General features: G+C 41.8%; 2 protein-coding genes, 1 long non-coding RNA gene and 1 pseudogene across 18 annotated transcripts in view; 2 read left to right on the top strand and 2 right to left on the bottom strand.

Annotated features, from left to right (window-relative positions):
- The window catches only part of LOC125880609 (probable N-acetyltransferase camello), a 60468-nt gene extending 45146 nt beyond the window's left edge, over positions 1–15322 (bottom strand). For 2 of the 9 annotated variants that reach the window (XM_049564979.1, XM_049564308.1), the window contains exon 1: positions 14408–14477. Coding sequence is in view for 4 of the 9 variants with exons in the window: in XM_049563568.1 (XP_049419525.1) it covers positions 12848–13531; positions 14408–14460; positions 14612–14675 (801 nt within the window). In the remaining 5 variants the exon portion in view is untranslated. Of the gene's footprint in view, positions 1–11953; positions 13532–14407; positions 14478–14611 lie in introns of those variants that run through there. The other 7 variants (XM_049563568.1, XM_049563823.1, XM_049563910.1 and 4 more) reach the window with 7 other exon arrangements.
- Positions 1–19106, top strand: part of LOC125879937 (ubiquitin carboxyl-terminal hydrolase 37-like) — a 59901-nt gene that overhangs the window by 34144 nt on the left and 6651 nt on the right. The window lies entirely within an intron of this gene.
- On the top strand, positions 2126–5249 carry LOC125882011 (uncharacterized). The gene is made up of 3 exons (XR_007448294.1): positions 2126–2242; positions 2940–3038; positions 4807–5249. It is a non-coding gene; the product is annotated as an uncharacterized LOC125882011 (long non-coding RNA).
- On the bottom strand, positions 6685–18622 carry LOC125898163 (probable N-acetyltransferase camello; annotated as a pseudogene).

The following is a 19106-nucleotide window of genomic DNA, read 5'->3' as shown; positions in this document are numbered from 1 at the left end:
ATTGCACTACACTGTTTTCTTTTACTTTTTTTCTGCTCTCTCCTTGGCATCTTGCATGCTGTCTGGGCGCAACAGTCCAAGCTCAACAGTCCAAAATGGCGTTAGCGCCCCTAGTGGCTGTTAGCTGAAATTCAATGGAGCTTCGCCTCTTGGTATCCATGCTTTTTGGCCTTAGTATATATAAACGGAAGTCGGAAACGTAAATTCGCCTCCTCCGCCCAAATCAAACCGGAATGCCAAAAAATCGGGGGTCTGCCCCCAGAGGCTGTATCGCTGCATGCCGGAAGTCAGACGCCAAATACAGCGGATGGCTTGCGAGAATGAGACCATCCTAACTAAGACCAAACCAGAGAATATCGAGACCAAGACAAGACCATGACCTTGAGGGCTTGACACCAAATCAAAACCAAGACCAAGGTGAGCCAGAACAGACCAGTGTGAGTCCCATGCTGTGTGACACCACCCCCAAAACACTCACAGAAAACAAATGAAGATTTCTCTACATTCACCTCTTTTATTGCCATACTGTATATATGTATATGTGTACCATGAGAAATGTCTTGATAAAATAATCAAAAGGCATTGCAGAAGTGAATGTTATTTATCGGAATTTTCCTTTGTTTTACATGAGCAAGCGAAAATACAAACAAAAACAGGGAGCTGAATCAACATAACCATCTTTCTTCAGTACTCCTTTTTTTGTAGCCCACAAGCAACTTAGTGAAATCCCCAGTGTTGTGGTCTTGATCAGTCTTGAAATATAATCCTGACTCCTCTTTGTTTAAGACTGAGATAAGACCGAGTTAAAATGCAGCTGATTCTGAGACATGGCTGAGACCTTTACGAAGTGGTCTTGAGACTTATCTCGAGTACTACAACACTGCCTCAACACCCCTAAGCCACAGTGGGGCCTCCCTGGATCAGACTTGTCTCTGACATGTCAAGACATGGACACATGACCTCTGGAGGGTGTCCTGTGGTGTCTGGCTCTGGGGTGCTGGCTTCGGATCATTTGAGACCTGTCAGTTTTGATGTGAGTAACAGGACATCCCAAGATGCTCAATCAGATTGGGGTGTGGGAGATTTGGAGGTCAGGTCGACATCTTGAGCTTTTTGTCACGTTCCTCAGGCCATTCCTGAGCAGTTTTAGTCATGTGGCATGGATCATTTTTCTGCTGGGGGGGCCACTACCATCAGGGAGTACCGTTACTGTGAGGTGGGGTTACTTAGCCCACAGCTGTGATTGGGTGGATGGAGGGCGTCAAGTGGCATCCACATAAATGCCATGACCAAAGGTCTCCCAGCAGAACAGTGCATTGTAACACAATAATCAGTGTTAGTCACTTCACCCACCACTGGTTTTAACATTTTGGCTGATTGGTGTATACTGTATACTAATCATCTTTTTCGGGCTCCAGTTTCCAAAAACAATCGGCCACACAAGTGGTGTGATAAAAAAAATATGACATCCACACGAAAAATCCACTACCAAGTGATGTAATACACATGCCAAAGCAGTACGTGATGTAACTTCTAACGCTAACCAATCAGAAGTCGGAGTCAATGCCGGAATAAGGAAGTGCGGAAATAAAAACAACCCAATCCACAAAAACAGTGCAACCTAATTCAACACCAGAGGCGCCTGAATGACCAACTACACTACCACGAAAGCAACGACAGGCCTGCCAAAGGAGGTTCTGGATCCGGCCGGGTCGGACCTCCGTTGGCAGGCCCGTCGCTGCTTTCGTGGTAGTGTGGTTGGGGTAGCTAGCAACAGGAGCAGCCTCCTTCGTTGGTCGTTAGGTTGAGCAGCTGAACATGCCATCCAAAGAGAGCAGATAACACGCTCACAAATAAAGTTAGCACCAGCATGTTTGTTTGCTCTGCCATTTTATTTACCGTTGCTCTGACGTCAAACAATGGAGACAGGTAATAAAATACTGCGGTTAATCCTATTTACAGGCAACCGCTAGCACCGGAGTCTTCCAAAAACTTCACCCTGGACTCCGGTTTCAAAGAGGCATGGTTTCGGGGGCCCAAAAGTGCGGTTGCGTGTGGCCAAACAGCCAAATCGCATAGAATAATACACGGTTGGAGAAGTACACAAGTCTGAAATTGTGCTATTACAATCCAACAGATCTTCCAACCGGTAAACCAGATGGGCTGGTGCAGACCAGCTGTCCTGACTGCATCGTTATAAAGACGGAGGACGACCAGATCCTGAGTACTTTCTTGCTTTTAAGTAAGAGACCGTTCTTTACTTATCAGAGGAAGGGGTGGCTGGGGTGTTACTTCTTCTTTGTTATTTTTTTCTTCATTAATTTTGACCCTTCCCAAAGCTACAATTTTTTTTTCTTTTAGCCTCCTTAAGTGACTGGGAGAAAATGCATGACCCTCCCTCCACCATAGATTAGGGTTTTTTTTGTTTTGTTTTGTTTTGTTTTTAAATATACCCTTTAATGTTTTAAAGTTAAAAGTTTGGGATGAAATCCTGGAGTTGAGAAAAGCTTTGGGTTTTCACTGTTGTCGTGCATGCTGCTGGTTAGTTCATGCAAATGGTTTATTTTTGGCTCAAATTTTAAATAAGTGATTTTGATGAAATATCACTATTTTAGCTCAGATATATGTTTTTTTGTGTTCATTGCACATGATGTGGCCAAAGACTGTCTGAAATTTTAAAATACAATGATAATCTCCAGTTTTACAGATTCTGGCTATGATGAATGCTCTAATTTTAGTGAATTTTCAGGAAAACAGACAAGTTTTCTTTAAAAATCTGCAGTGAAATAAATACAAAATACAACCATTAAAATTTGTATGCCCTCCCAAAGCCAAAATAAATACATAAGTCCTCTCTAGTGCTTAAAACACTCCTTTTTGCACCCCCGACAGAATGTAATCACAAGGCTTGCATCTCTGATGTGTCTCCTCTTTCACAGGTAGGAGAAAGACTGTCACTACTGATGAGCTGAAGGAGTTTGAGGCACAGGTCAAGTGTATGGGCTGGTCCAAACCGCAGGTCTTAAACACAGATCACGGTGAGACTTGAGATGTCTTTGTAGTCAATATATGAAAACAAAGGGAGTGCAGTGGAGTTATACCATGATAGTGATACCAGCTATTTTATTCTCTGCCATTTATATATAGTGTGCAATGCACAGCATTGTAACACTTATTGTGGGGTTGCCATCAAAGGGGAACACCGTCTACATTTAGAACTCCAGTGTGTTATTTTCAGGAGAGTTTGATCAATAGTTGTGAACATGAGCTACTGTCTCTCAAAGGAACCAGAAACCAGAGGAGTCTCAAACTTGTGATGTCATAGAGCAGTGGTTCTGCAAATGGCGCTTGGCAGTGTCAGGGGGAAACGCAGTGGGACGCAAGCGAAAGTTAAAGCCACAGTGTGTAGGAATTTCTCCCATCTAACGTTCAAATCATATATTCCATTCAAACGGATAGCGTGTTTCAAACGCGTATTGCAACAACGGTAGCTGCTGTGTACCAAAAAGCTGCCATCCAATACTTCATGGAATATTCATTCAGGCTCCTACACAGACACATGCGACGCAAGTTGACAAACCCCCTCCTCACCATGCTGGCTGTGTTTACAACGTAGGACTGTTGGGGCGGATGTAAATCGAAACAAAGCAATCACGTCTTGCCGTTTGACAACTGACAAGTGGCTCAACCTCACACACCTCATCCCTCTCCTGGCATCACTGTGCCGCTGACAGCTGTTAGCCGCTTTTAGCAGCCGCTACTGACTAGCACTACTACAGCATAACAAAGTCCCACTCTTTGAGCCACCAAGAAAGCGCAACAGGGAATCAAAAAGGCAGTGTGACCGGTGAATTCAAAAAACGAGGGTCAACATCGGGGCAGCCTTTCCCAGGTGGAGAGAGCTGCTGAAGGAGAAAGGTAATGCAATCACAGGCCAGCGCCGCTGTTAGCTGTTAGCCGCTGTTAGCAGCGCCATTAACAGCTAACAGCGGCTAACAGCGACAAGTGGCTCCTTTTACGAGTATAAGTCAGATTATTGGTAGAGGTAATAATACACCAATGATGACATATTTATGAATGCAGACATAGATTTTTGCCAATAGACAATTGAAAATGTTACACAATGTCCCTTTAAGGCAACAAAAGTCTGAGTAGGGCAGGTGGGAGGGGTGGTGGATGGGTCCACCAAACACCAACTTTCACCTTGGACAGCGGTGTTTGCATCCCATAGTATTATAAAGCCAAACCCTGTTCTTTTTTCCTAAACACCACCACGTGCGTCGGTTGTTGTGTTTTACCAACATAGTGCGTTTATTTTGCAACTGACACTGCATCCCAAAACGTCAACAACCAACGCACCCAGGGTACCTTGTACGTCGTATGTGGATGTGGAAAGTCCACGACATCGAAATGTGATGAGGTTGGATTGAGAGTGTGTTGTATACACACAAATGAGCTTCATTGTATTGTTCTTAGTTCTGAAAATAAACCCAGATACTCTGAACATTCCCCTGGATGCTCTCAGTGTCACCTGGGACAACTTTCTCGATTTATTGTCAGTGGAGCAGTTCCAGAGTTTACTTGATGACATCACATGTTTAGTTTTAGCACTATAGTTTTTGGATTTGGGAGAGAGTTGTTCATGTTCACACATTTTTGGACATCTTAGCAATCAATAACATGATTGAACTTTATGGGCATAGTTCCCCTTTAGTTGTCACATACATCAGAGAATTCGATATAAAATGATGTTATTTACACTGTCAGTGCTGTTATTGCTCTAATGTTCTTCTTTGCTCCACACAGAGTACCAAAACTGCCTGTCACTTGAGACTGCTGAAGATGATTCTTCAAGATTATCAAACATGATTTATGAAAGACTGAAAACCACGTACACCGAGCCCCTCCAGTGTCTTGCCGAAACCCTTATGTATTACCCCAAAACTGCCTATGAGTGGGCTCAAGAAAGTTGGGCCTCTCTTTGGTAAATGTGCTGGTGCACAGCTATAATAAAAATTCACTCACACGATCAGGTTTTTGTGAAATGGTGCAACCCTGCTCAAGATGTTGACTTGCTTGGTGGGGAACTGATTACTGGTTGATTTACTGTTTTAAAAGATGAAGACTCTCTAACCCAATAAGACCCCCTTTGTCTACATTCAGGTTTTAAGTGGTGATCTGTAGTGCTTTTCAACAACATGTTCCCTCTTTCAGACAGTTCAGTCACCATTAATAATGACTGATTTTTTCTCATCAAAAAAAATAAATGATTAGTGAAATGTAACAGACTTTTGCAATGTGGACTGACTTGTTTAGAGAGACATTGATTTTGGAGCAAAGTCGAATGTGGAGCAACAGGTATTATGCCCCTCCTGAGTCAGCATTTAAACTGTTTACTGCTGCAGCATTGCAGCAACTCAGTCATTAAGTCTTTCCAGGTTTGGTAAAAAGACTAATGTTTTGCCAATTCACATTATATGGGATATGTCCATATTTTTACCCATTAATGTGGTGATTTGCATTTGTGCTAAATGGTTTTGGATTTGTGTTTTAATATGTGTTTCATGATTAATCAAAGCTGAAGCTAACGCAGGGGTCATGTAAAGCAACCACATAAACAACATCTGTGGCATGTGTTGGAGGGATTGTTCAATGCATGGCAGAGCACTCGTGTCATTTTACTATCATTATTAATCCAAAACTGATTGGTTAGCAGATCTAGACTTCTTAAACTGGTGTAATCCATAATATTAATAATGTCTGCACACTAATTAGCTGTTCATTATTTATTTATTACTTTTATAATGAGTTCCATTTTGTTCTTTGCAGCAATGTTTGTTGGATTTATTTACAATGACAATAAAAGGAATTTAATTTAATTTAGTTTAATTTGATTTAATTTAATTTAATTTAATTCAATTCATAGTTCAATGGTGTTCATTATGTCTTTAGTTTATGATAATTACTTTAGTTGTTCTTTTAACATGTCTGAGATAAAAGAAAGAACAAAAAAGAACAATTAAAGTCATTATCAATTTAATTCAATTTAATTCAATTCAATCCTAAAATGTACAGGAAAGCAGTAAGAAGACGCAGTCTGGACTAACTGCAGATGATGTAGTGACGACAATAGCCGAGAGGCAATATAAGCATGGATAACTCTCAAGAGCTTGTGGCGGCAGATAGGCCTTTACCTTGGCTAAAACTCTTAACTGGAAAAAGTTAGTTTTGACAACTGAACTAATTTGTTTACCAAATTTAAAAGAGCTGTCAAAAATCACACCAGTTTTTAACAAATGGTCAACTGTGAAAAACTAAAGGGCCAAGAAAACCGTCGAGCAATAGGTTTGGTTGTCTAAATATAACAATCTCTGTCTCACAGCACAAACACCGCCTTCATACAGGGGCGTCGCACCCGTGGGGGATGGGGGTGTTTTGACACCCCCACTTTTACAGCAAGATGATTTCATCCCCCCCACATTTTCCAAAGGTAAATCCGTTTGCCCACCCTGGCAGTGCACCAGCATACAAAAATGGAGCGGACCTCACCCCCCCCCCCCCCCTTATGCTGCATGAAAAGGCATTGGTCAAATTGAACGGACATTCACCCAATCACAGACTGTTGTCCGCGACCGGTTGCCGGCCCACAAAAATTGAAGTTACGTCAGTCGGAGCTTTTGTCACTCACCGATGGCTGACATTGAACAACATTGACACACAACAGAGAGAAGAAGGAGGCAGAGATGCCAAAAAGGAAGAGGCAGCAGCAGAAAATTGACTTCTTTTTCAAGTCAAGTTGTCATGTAAGTGAATGCAGAGGAAACCGGCTCTTCGCCGCCCCCTCAAATCAACATCATCTCTCTGTCGACGGAGACCCTGCTCTCCCCCGCAGCCCACACCACACAAAGGAACTTAATGGGGGAAACTGTGATCAGAAGCTTACTCTTTTGGCGATCTACGGTGGGCTCAGGACAATCTTTTTGAGAAAGTTTAGTTCAGTGCAGAGGTTTCTTTCTCTCCCAAGAACCTCAAAGCCTAGGCTACAGTAAATCCACCGTGATAACTCCGCGATAGTAATTAAATATTACATTTTGTGATTAAAAAAATGTAAATTATGATACCGGACCTCCATTGTGAGGCTTGACCTTTTTTATAGACGAATTCGGCAAGCCACTTGTGTATGCCGCCATCTTGCGGCGGCGTCATTGCTGCGGTGACGTGTCAGTCATCAGTTCATTATGCTGTCATTGTGAACTGACTCTCTACAGTGACAGCATCATGAATAGCTGGATTGATGATGTTAGACAGTGGCCTCCGGTAACTGATGAAGGTATCTTAAATGAGCACCGATATTAATTTAGAAATTAATCATTTGTTTGAGCGATAAGCAGGAAAGATTAGAGTAATAGGGAGATAATAGACTGAACCCCAGTTTCTCGTACAGGGCCACACCAGCTGTCTGAGTGGAGCTGGTCTCCAGCACCACCTTGGAGAAGCCTCATTCCTTACAGAAGTCTACCACAGTCTGAGTCAACTTCGAGCCCAGGCCCAACCGTCTGTATGATGATGAGATGATCATTCTGAACAGTTCCCCATGTCTTTCTTCTCACTTTGTTTGGCCACTACAGCCACCGTACCCATGATCTGGGCCCTCCCATCAACCTCAGCCTCCGCCACCCAGAAACAGTCATCTGGTCTGTTCATATAGTTCCCAGGGATGTCCTGCATGTCTGTCTGGAGTTTCTCCCTGACATAGCCAGCATATAGCTCATGGCAGCAGTAGTATATGAGGCCCACCCATGCTCCTGGTAACACCACAGCCCCTAACACAGAGCCCAGCAGGTAGCCAGGGACACAGAGAGCCAGGGTGATGGTGATGTAGAGAGGGCTGGTTATGGCGTTGTAAAAACATGGATGGATGTGCTCCAGGATGCCGTTGCTGAACAGGGTGAGCACGGCGTCCTTGTCTGAGGGACGGTACGGGCGGATCAACACGTGCATGACCAGAGGAACCTAGAGGAGAATAAAAGATTCATGTGTGAATTCTCACAGTAAATTGACTGAGTAAGACAATGTTTATAATATTAATTTGCCTGAGGAAGACCAGTGTGCGGGAAATACATATTACTCTTGTTTTTAATCATGTAGGCAATATAATGAACAAAGCAAACATATTGATTTACAGATTGATTGGAGGCCACCTTTTAGAGCAGCTAAACTACATCCTCCTGGGACCTTAACTTTTGTTTGGGAGGCATTTTGTTATTTCCACCTCACGTTCTTCCTCAGCTCTACCCTCTTGAATCGGAGATACTAGTTCTGAAGTGGAGCAACCATCAGTCACTTCCTCTACATGAATGACATCAAGCTATATCCCAGGAATGGGTGAGACATCGACTCACCAATCCACCTCACCAGGATCTACAGCAATGACATCGGAGTGTCATTCGGATTAGGTAAGTCTGGTCGGATTATGTCAAAGAGAGAGAAGATCATCATAACTGAGGGGGTTTAACTACCAGAAGGCAGCATTACAGATGTTCAGGACAGTTACAAATACCTTGGGGTCGCGCAGGCATATGGTAACCATGAGGAGGCCGCAAGGAAGTCGACCACAGCCAAGTACCTACACACAGTAAGGCAGGTTCTGAAAAGTCAGCTGAATGGAAAGAACAAGGCCCAAGCCATCAACACGTATACTCTGCCAGTCTACAGATACCCTGCTGGTACAATAAGCTTGCCAAAGAAAGAGACAGAGGCCACTGATATCAGGACTAGGAAGCTTCTCACAATGCATGGAGAGTTTCATCCCAAGCCCAGCACCCTGAGACTGTACACTAAGCGGAACAAGGGTGGCTGAAGACTTGTGAGTGTCAGAGCCACTGTCCAGGACCAAACAACCAAGATCCAGGAATACATCAGGAAGACTGCCCCCAAATATGAGCTGCTAAGTGAAAACTTCAGGCAGCAGAAACCCAAGAATGCAGAAGAGGACGATGAACCATCATGGAAGGACAAGCCCCCGCACGGCATGTAGCACCAACAGATTGAAGAAGTGGCCGACATCAAGAAATCCTACCAGTGTCTGGAAAAGGCTGGACTGAAAGACAGCACAGAAGCACTTACCATGGCAGCACAGAAACAGATGCTTAGTACAAGATCAATCGAAGCAGGGGTCTACCACAGCAGATAGGACCCCAGGGGCAGGCTGTGCATGCAAAGATGCTCCTGAGAAAAGATGCAGGCAGGAAGAGTGTACATGGGACGCCATAACCAAGTGGCTGGTATAGTGTACAGGAACATCTGCACTGAGTCCCAAGGTCAGAATGGAAGACACCTTCTAAGGTGGTTGAGAATGACCGAGCTAAGATCCTGTAGGACTTCCAGATCCAGACTGACAAACTGGCGATGGCTAACCAAACAGACATCGTGTTCATTGACAAACAACAGAAGATGGCAGTGGTGATAGCTAGATGTAGCAACCCAGGGCGACAGCAACACCAGGAAGGAGGAACAAGAGAAGCTGGAAGAATACCATGGGCTGAAAGAGGAGCTAGAAAAGATGTGGGGAGTAAAGGTAACAGTGGTGCCATTGGTAATCGGAGCACTGCGGGCTGTGACCCACAAACTGGGAGAACAAATATCATCGATTATTATTTTGTTTTCATGAAAATTGGAAGCTGCACTGAGTGGCAAAAGCATGGGATGGTTTTATTTTTAAAGCTTGGAAAATTAGGCAAACTGGAATGAATATAACTGGTCTCACGCCTATGTACATGAAAAACCTATAGTCTCCCTTGTAAGCTGTTTGTGTTGGGCATCTTTTCATGGAAGATATCAGAATACAGACCTCACGTTTGAGTAAAAAATTTTTGCTGGACATAGGTTAGTCCATCGAAGTGTCAATATATTTTAGCACTATTTAGTCATACATATTTTACAGTATATATTATGATGGTCAATTTGAGAATTTATCAGCAGTCAGGTGAAAGTCATTTGAAAATCTAGTTGCAGTTGCATCATCAACCAGCGATCACAAAACAATAAAAAAAAAAATCATCTCTGAAGTAAATGAGTACCGCAGAACATAAGGCACCGTCTTCTGGCTGATGAACCAAGTTTGTAGAAAGTCCCACAAACCGATGGGTGACATCACAGTGGCTGTGTCCACCTTTTTTATACAGTCTATGCAAGCAACTCAACATTCAGGCCTTCAGTGTGCCAGAAACCTCTCCAGTTTAATTCACCACAAATGACACTTAAATACAACTTAACCTGACTTAGGTCGAGTTTTCTGCTGATCAATTATAACATCACATTTTAATGAAAATTGATGCTCTCTTACCTTACGTTACTCAGACAACTTGTGAAACTGGTCCTTGTGGAGGAGCAGAAGAATCCGACCGACGGTTCAGATGAACTATGAACCTAAAGAAGCACCATGAACCTGATTAAAAGTTAAGTTTACAAAGGGATACGTTAACATAATCATGGTACTGACAAAGAGCTGCATTAAGGCATTGTTTTGATTTTATGTCAGGTCAAAGTTACCTACAGTGGCAATAAAAGATCACACCACTCCCAGACTGTGATGCTATCCTGGGATGACATTGGACCTACTCTACTGATTTATCACAGAAGCAGTCAGCAGCCTCAAAGCACAAAAAATGCGCAGGTTTAAATGACAAAAGTAACAGTTTTAACATCATTTTGCACTGTGGCATTAACAAGACGTTTCAAGGGCCTATGATATTTTTTTTTCTTGGCTTTTTTCAAACATACCAGATTCAAACTGTATAAGTTATATTCAAACACAATTTCAGCTAGCAGGCATACATGAGGGGAGAGATGGAACAGGGGGAGAAAATGAAGGAATGTACAAGATGGGAGACAAAACATCACATATTGAGGCATGTAAGAGCTACATTATGTCATCAGCTCCAGAAAATAAAGTTGCCATTATCTTATGAGGAAGGCTATCCATGTAAAAATGGCGCCCTCTACTGTTTATCATTTATAATCAACAATCCCAAACTTCCTCACTGGAACAGCTCATCAGGACTGGTTGTGAAACGTTAGTGTGAGTGGTTGGCAAGGCCGTAACTACCATTGAGGACACCGAGGTCATGACCTCGGTATTTTTTCCTGACCTAAATGAATGAATAAAATGAAAATAAAAATAAACCATTTCATTTGTGCGGTGAAAGTATGTGGGAGGACCGATGGAAGGTGATTGAGTGACTCTCTCTTCTCAATAATAACAATTATTTAAAAAAGAAAATTCTGGTACTCCTGTTTGATCGATGCAGCTTTCATATAGCTTTGCACACACATTATTCTTAGATGGATTATTCACGAATGCAGGGTCGCACAGAAATGCCACACATATCATATGAAAGTGCAGGACCAGAGCTTTCCGAGGATACCATACACATCATTGTGCTGTCATCCCATCACGCTATAAATACAGATCAATTGTCTACAAAATAAAAACCTGACGAATTTCTTTACAATCCATTATACAGCTCTTGTTATCAGTCACTTCATATAGTGAGGAATATCATATCCGTGTTTCTCCCTGTCTATCCACATTTGTAGTCCGGCTTTCAAGATGCAAATATCTCCATATTCTCCAGTTGTCACTCAATCAAACTTTGTATGACAAGACCAGCGCACTTCACCTTTGCGCACCCAGACAACTGTAGCCTAATTATGCATGCGTGACAGGGCCGTAGTCACCATATACATTGAGGGGGACACCCCCCCCCCCAATGCCCAAAATGTCCCCCCAATATATAGATGTAAATATTGCATGTTTATTTCAAATGAAACACATTTTTGACTTGTGGAATTTCTTGCAATAATGAAAAAATACTGGCAATTATGTCCGCCTGGCACAAACTACATGGTTTGGACAGCTGTGAAGTGACAGAATGTCCCAGCATCATGGTTCTTATATTGCCAGATTCCAGAGAGTCTCCCCTCTTCATATGGTAGGAATATGTCTTTTTCCAACTTGCTATGGTGAGATACATGTAAAAATGTAAGAATTTAGGCACTCAGATTTGTTTTTTTCATTGATATAAAAATTTATATAACTGACAACTGAGAGATGAAGAGAAGTAGTTCTTGCTAAAGAATAAGTGGTTCAAACATAATTATAAATACCCACAAACAAAGTTTGGTGTGGGAAGAGTGAGAGTGGGAAGAGAAACATGATAAGATGGGATTAATCTAATATGATGTGTGTAGTTCTTTATAGATGTAGCCTCTTAATTTGGCTGTCAAAGTACACCAGATTGAAGGCTTTTGATATATAATTGACAAAAATTTCTGACCCCCCCACGTGCACCACGACTAAATGACCTCGGTATTTCAAAAATCCTGCGTACGGCCCTGGCGGTTGGATCTGTTTTTCTTACCCACATTGTATGGATGACACATTTTTGATCATGCCTCTTGTGTGGATGTTCACGGTCTTTGTAGTCAATTAGTGTTAGGAAGAGGATGATGTGTTAAAGCAAAACATAAAGCAGTGTAAAATCTTCAAGAATGGTTTTGTTTCTTGCATGTTTTTGTGTAAAATGAGATCAATCATCTGTGAGATAAAATCACAGTAGCTGAAGCCAGTATTTATTTGTTAAAAAGTGACGACTACAATAAACAGTCAGCGTATTTTGGTCCAGTAAACTCATAAGAGCAGCAACGCGTTGTGTTTAAAACATTTAGATAAGTTGGTCTGACATGTTTGTGAAACAGAACTTACAGATCATAGTTTCAATCAGGTATTAAATGTAGAGAGGGAAATAACAAGAACATCACAATGCTGATCAGGTTTATTTCAGGACTACAGGTGTTTTTCCATCGCTACAACCGTCACCCTGGCCAGCACGAACATCCAAACAGAGAGCTCTGTCCCGATCTGCGAGGGGACGTGCCTGAACCCAAGTTTCTCGTACAGGGCCACAGCAGCAGCCTGAGTGGAGCTGGTCCGCAGCACCACCTTGGAGAAGCCTCGTTCTTTACAGAAGTCCACCACAGTCTGAGTCATCTTTGAGCCCAGGCCCAACCGTCTGTACGATGATGAGATGATCATTCTGAACAGTTCCCCGTATTTTTCTTTCCCACTTTGTTTGGCCACCACAGCCACCGTACCCATGATCTGGGCCCTCCCATCAACTTCAGCCTCCACCACCCAGAAACAGTCATCTGGTCTGCTCATATAGTTCCCAGGGATGTCCTGCATGTCCGTCTGGAGTTTCGTCTTAACGTAGCCGGCATATAGCTCATGGCAGCAGTAGTATATGAGGCCCACCCATGCTCCTGGTAACACCACAGCCCCTAACACAGAGCTCAGCAGGTAGCCAGGGACACAGAGAGCCAGGGTGATGGTGATGTAGAGAGGGCTGGTCATGGCGTTGTAAAAACATGGACGAATGGGCTCAAGGCCGCCGTTGCTAAACAGGGTGAGCACGGCGTCCTTGTCTGAGGGACGGTACGGGCGGATCAACACCTGCATGACCAGAGGAACCTAGAGGAAAATAAAAGATTCATATGTGAAATCTCACAATACCTTAACTACCTAACTAAGTAAAGTATGAAGCATGCAGAATATATTATTCATGTTTGTTTAGATGGTTTCACACCTATGTGCATGAAAAATCTAGTGTCAGGTGCATCTTTGTAAATCAACAATCACATTAAAAGAATCATCTGTGAAGTCACATTTTGGGCTGAGGTCTCTGGTTGGTTTAATCTGGAAGTGAAGGCAAAGATTAAGTTACTAAGCAACTTTTTAGGTTACACTTTTGCTAGCTTATTAAGACAACTAAATCGAACTGGAAGTTAGTGTCACCCTGGTTCCCATGACAAAAAGCCAATGGGATTTTTTCATTGAATTTTGGTTCATTACAGAAAATAAGCTCTGTGGCAAACAAAAGTTTATGACACAGGTTTTGTTCAATGAGATAATCTTCACAAATGATTGCCATTTCTATCATTTTTGAAGTGTAAACGCAATTGCCAGAAGTAAAATGCTAACATTAGACTGTAAACAAACTACACCACAGTTGCACTGACACCACCACAGCGAGGCTGTGAAGCCGCTTTGGTGTTATGACACTTTGTGGTCTCATTTAGCCACTTGTTAGCAAACACCTTTGTTAAAGCCCCACAAACCAATGGGTGACATCACAGTGGCTGTATCCACTTCTTTTTTTACAAAGTCTATGCAAGCAACTCAATGTTAGCTATAGCCTGAGTCCAGGCCTTCAGTGTGCCAGAAACCTCTCCAGTTTAATTCACCACAAATGACACTTAAATACAACTTAACGTGACTTAGGTCTAGTTTTCTGCTGATCAATTATAACATCACATTTTAATGAAAATTGATGCTCTCTTAATTTACGTTACCCAGACAACTTGTGAAACTGGTCCTTGTGGAGGAGCAGAAGATCCAACCTGCAGCTCAAATGAACTATGAACACAGAGAAGCACCATGAACCTGATTAAAAGTTAACTTTACAGAGGGATACATTACCATAACCATGGCGCTGACAAAGAGCTGCTTTAAGGCATTATTTTGATTTCATGTCAGGTCAAAGTTACTCACAGTGGCAAGTGAAGATCACACCACTCTCCGTGCAGAAACATGTTAAGGTTGTAAATGTTTCCATATACAAGAGATCTCAACCTCTGCGGTCTTTGATATTAGATGCAGTTGGGTGCAATCATTCATTAACTAAGATACACAAGAACTGGCCGGTGATCATCTGGCCGGTGGTGTCAGCAACCAACGCACCCAGGGTACCTTTCTCATTGTATGTGGATGTGGAAAGTCCATGACCAGACGTGGATATGTGCCGCGGTCAGAGCGACAATGTGTTGTCTGGGATGGGTCATTTTACGCCTGTTAAATGCATTGTGTCTTTTCAAAGTACACTTCCATCTGACGCCGCCTGTCCACATATCATACTGCTGTGACAGGTGTCATGTGGCTGACCGGCGGCTTATCATAACACCATGAAAGGTCCTGGCTGGTCACATTATATGAATACAATTCTGCAATCAATGCCGTTCCTTCTGGTTTAATCCATCTTATTACAGAGCAGTTATGTTTTGGTGAAGGAAAAATCCCAGAGGCTCCATTTGCATTGATTTTGAATGGTATCAACATATTTGACGTGTATCTCATGTGTCGTTGTGTTCTGGTTTATATCTGACATTTTTTGTACATTGTTTTAGAATATATTACTATGATATAATATAATATGCTGACATTATGAAAATTAAAAGATGCACAATGCGTTCCGTCATTCGGAACAGAACGTAGTTCTGTAGTTCTGTAGTTCCATAGAACCTCTCTGATGCGGCCAAAAGTTTGTAAGTACAAGTGGAATGTTGCAACAGACAGTTTGGATCCAGCAGTCAAACAGTGCAGACAGACATCACAAACTTGAATTTCTAAAGAGATCCACAACACCACGAAGATGCTCGGACAACGTATTTTTGGCCGAAAGGTTTGTCTTTTATCTATCTTTCTGTAGATCCATGGCTTTTAATGTGACCTTGTGAAATGAAAAAAGTTTCCATGACTTCAGTGTGTTCTTCGATACTTTCAGTTAGGGCTGCACGATTAATCGTAATAAAATCGTGATCTCCATTCATATGCATATGCGATTTAATTTTTCCCGAGTCGGGACATCATCTGTATGAAAACAAGTGCTCCCAACGACGCAGCATTATACCACGTGTTGCAAAGCGACAGTCGGCCGGCAGTTTGGAAAGCAGCGAGACAGGGGGAAACACACTGTAGCCTCAGTTTGTGCCTCATACAGATCTGCTGGTAATGTTAACTTAGCGTTAGCAAGCGTGATAAAAGATGGCAGAGAGGCGACGTTGTGCAAATAAACCAAAGATTTATTAACTTTCTGTAGCAGTAAACACATGGGCCGATAACAAATGTGTTAACTAACTATGCTAAAGCTTTACAAGCTATTCAGGGCTGCCGACGATAACGTTAACATGACAAACAGCAAGGCTAACGTTACGGCTAACAAGCTAACGTACTGACACTCCTCAGACACACACACACATACTGGACAGCCTCTCAGTCCTTAGCTGCTAACGTTAGCTCATGTACAACACAGGTACCACACAGAAACTTTTACGAAGGGTCATAATGTGCTTCTAGTGACTGTCGAATCGCCAGCTAAAGTTGTTTACACACTTACACACTTTGCTGCAGGGTTCACCAAAACGTTTTTTTGTTTTTTTCTTTTTTTCTTTTAATAAATTGAACACACATTAAAGAACATACAAGATCCTGTAGAGAATTAATACATATAATACAATATGATAAACATTGCCAAATTAAATAAAGGAAGAGGATTTTTTAAAGGCAAATAAAATATTGGGGATTTATGTAAAAATATACATAGAGACATATATAATTATAAGATATGTAGGCTATGTTAGGTGAATACTCCTGTCGAATGCATGGTGTTGAAACGTTTAATTTTGACTTAATTCCAGGCCTGGAATACCTACCTCTGAAAAATGTTGTTCAAGTAAAAAGCTAATGTTATCTAAATTACTTCATTCACTACCCCAACAAGGCTGTGAAGCTGTCAACGTGATGACGCTCTGTAGTCTCATTTAATCACTCGTTAGCAACCACCTTTGTAAGACACCTAAAGGCTTAAAATTTCACAAGTGGGATATTTACTGACATATCTTATGTCCTAGAACAAAATGTGGAAGTCCTTGTGTTAAGCACAGACCGTATTTCAGGCACCTAACCAAAACCAGATTCAAAAAACTCACTGATTTCAAGAAAAGAAACCAAGTGTGCAAAAATGCAAACTCATTTTCGGGGTTTAGGACTCATTCCCGGACTACTCTATAAAGGCATTTTAATTTTCAGTCAATGTTCATCTTATTTTTCTTTATTCTTAACAGAAGAAACAACAATCTCATAAGAAGACTGTGGCTGATGAGAAGAGACAGCAATATAGCCATCAGGCAAGGTAAGGACATACACTTCAATACAAAACACACTTCAGTGGTCTGTTTCATTCACTGCCTTTATGAAGGGTTTAGAAGTATTTTACCAGAAATAAAGCAGTATTAATACAAGTATTTACATTTTTTTAGTATGTAGTTTCTTGGTAGTAATCCAAACCTTTAAGAGTTAGTGCCAGAGCTGCAGACCTGAGATTGGAAAGCAAAATTTTCATTGTTTTTTAACTGGTAAAATCTTGGAGCGCTAAAAAAATAAAATAATAAATATACAGGCAACATGTACAAACTGTCTGAGATTAGTGCTTTTAGTGCCAAGTATTTAAGTTTGACACAAATTGTTTGTGATTGTGTTAACTGTGAGAGTGATTTTTTTCTGGAAACAACTCTTGCAAATGATTTATGATTCATTTATCTGGCCTCGAAAGTAAGAAACTAACTGTGTCTCTCTTAACCACCAGTGGCGGTGTCCAGGATGTACCTGCTGCTCCAGTCTCAGCAAAGCCAGCTGAGGCTTGGGAGGACCAACAGGCCAAGAAGAAGAAATGGTGGAATCGCCTCTTCGGTTACCTTGATGTATGTTTGACGTCAGAGTGTCAGAGCTTCACATTAATCTCATTTTAGTAGACTGTAACATTTATATTTAAACATTTTAGTTGGAAATGGCTGCGAAAAAAGAAGTTTAAAACAGTTTTCTCATAATATTGCTTTGGTTTTCACTCTACAGAAGGAAAGTGTTCCTGGCAGGAGGCCTTCAGCCCCACAGGAAAGGTAAGACGCTCATTCAGAGTGCGTTTTTGTTTCTACAGACATGTTGTTTGCTAACTCTTTAATTTTCCCCACAATACCCCAGAGATGAGCACAAGGACACAGAGTGTCTGTATGATTTATCTCTGTAAAATAACCAACCATGTTTCTCTTTAGACCTACTGTCACCACCTCAGATGCTCAAACTGCATCACAGAAGGAAGCCGTGAGGAATTTTTGGCGTTGGCTGTTGATCAACAACGGGGTATGTTTCACAGAAAAGAGCCAATGTCACCAGATATTCACCAGCCAGGACTCAATGAGAGTACTGATATAGTTAATTGTTATGTTTGCATTATTGAACAATTCAAGTTTGTTTTTTCTCCAACAGAGAAAACATCGCGTCTCACCAGTCAACATCACCAGCGCTGAAAAGACGGACTCACCAAACCCTGAGAGGAGGTAGTGACATTCATTCCATGCTGCTTTCAGTGTCTGTCAGGAACATAAAAAGTTGATCATTTTTCTTAATTCCTCTTATATTCACTGACTAATATTCTCACATAGATAAACTTTTCCTAACATATCATATTTTTAACTGTAAGTAACCTTAATGAAATCATGTTCTTCCAGTTTTTCGGTGGCTGCTTTAGTTTAAATCTTGCAGTGATATTCTGTAGTGAAAATATTCTTAAAACATTTTATTTATTAATTTTACCTGGGAGTCTTTTTGTGTATGTTCTGCCTCTTGACGTGACAATTTCTTCTTACAGCAGCAGCCCTGCATCAACGAACAACACAGATGAGCAGGACGAGCAGGACGAGTGTGACGAGCGTGAAGCCGTGACACCGTTTTGCTCACTGGATGACGTCACGCAGGCAAATTCAGTCGACATCACTGACCTCGAGGAGAAGCTGTTCATGGCCCGACTCAACGAGTAAGTGAAAAGCTGTCACTACATTTTGTGTATCACTACACCAAAATGTTCCAGTTAACCGTCATGAACTGAAAACAGACTGAAACAGCAAAAGCTACAGCTATGCCTATACTGTCTGGGGTTACACCAGGGGTTACATTAGCTTCCTTAACCAACTTTGTCACAGAGGCAGCAACTTATAAACACACACTCTGCTCTGTCAGCCTCTTGCTTGTTTATTAACCATGTGTTTGTGTTTTTTGTTTTATCTCCATAGCAACGAATTACATCTGGGACACTGACAGTTCTCTGGATAGCCCCATTGACTGCTTCGGGTGAGTACATCTGCACATGAATCAAAGTTGTAACGAGATGAATCCATCAAATCAAACTGAAATACCTGTTTGTGATTGGTCAGTGAAG

This window comes from Epinephelus fuscoguttatus, linkage group LG1 (assembly GCF_011397635.1).
Source record: "Epinephelus fuscoguttatus linkage group LG1, E.fuscoguttatus.final_Chr_v1".
Lineage (NCBI taxonomy): Eukaryota > Metazoa > Chordata > Actinopteri > Perciformes > Serranidae > Epinephelus > Epinephelus fuscoguttatus.
This window is presented reverse-complemented; position numbering and strand designations above follow the sequence as displayed.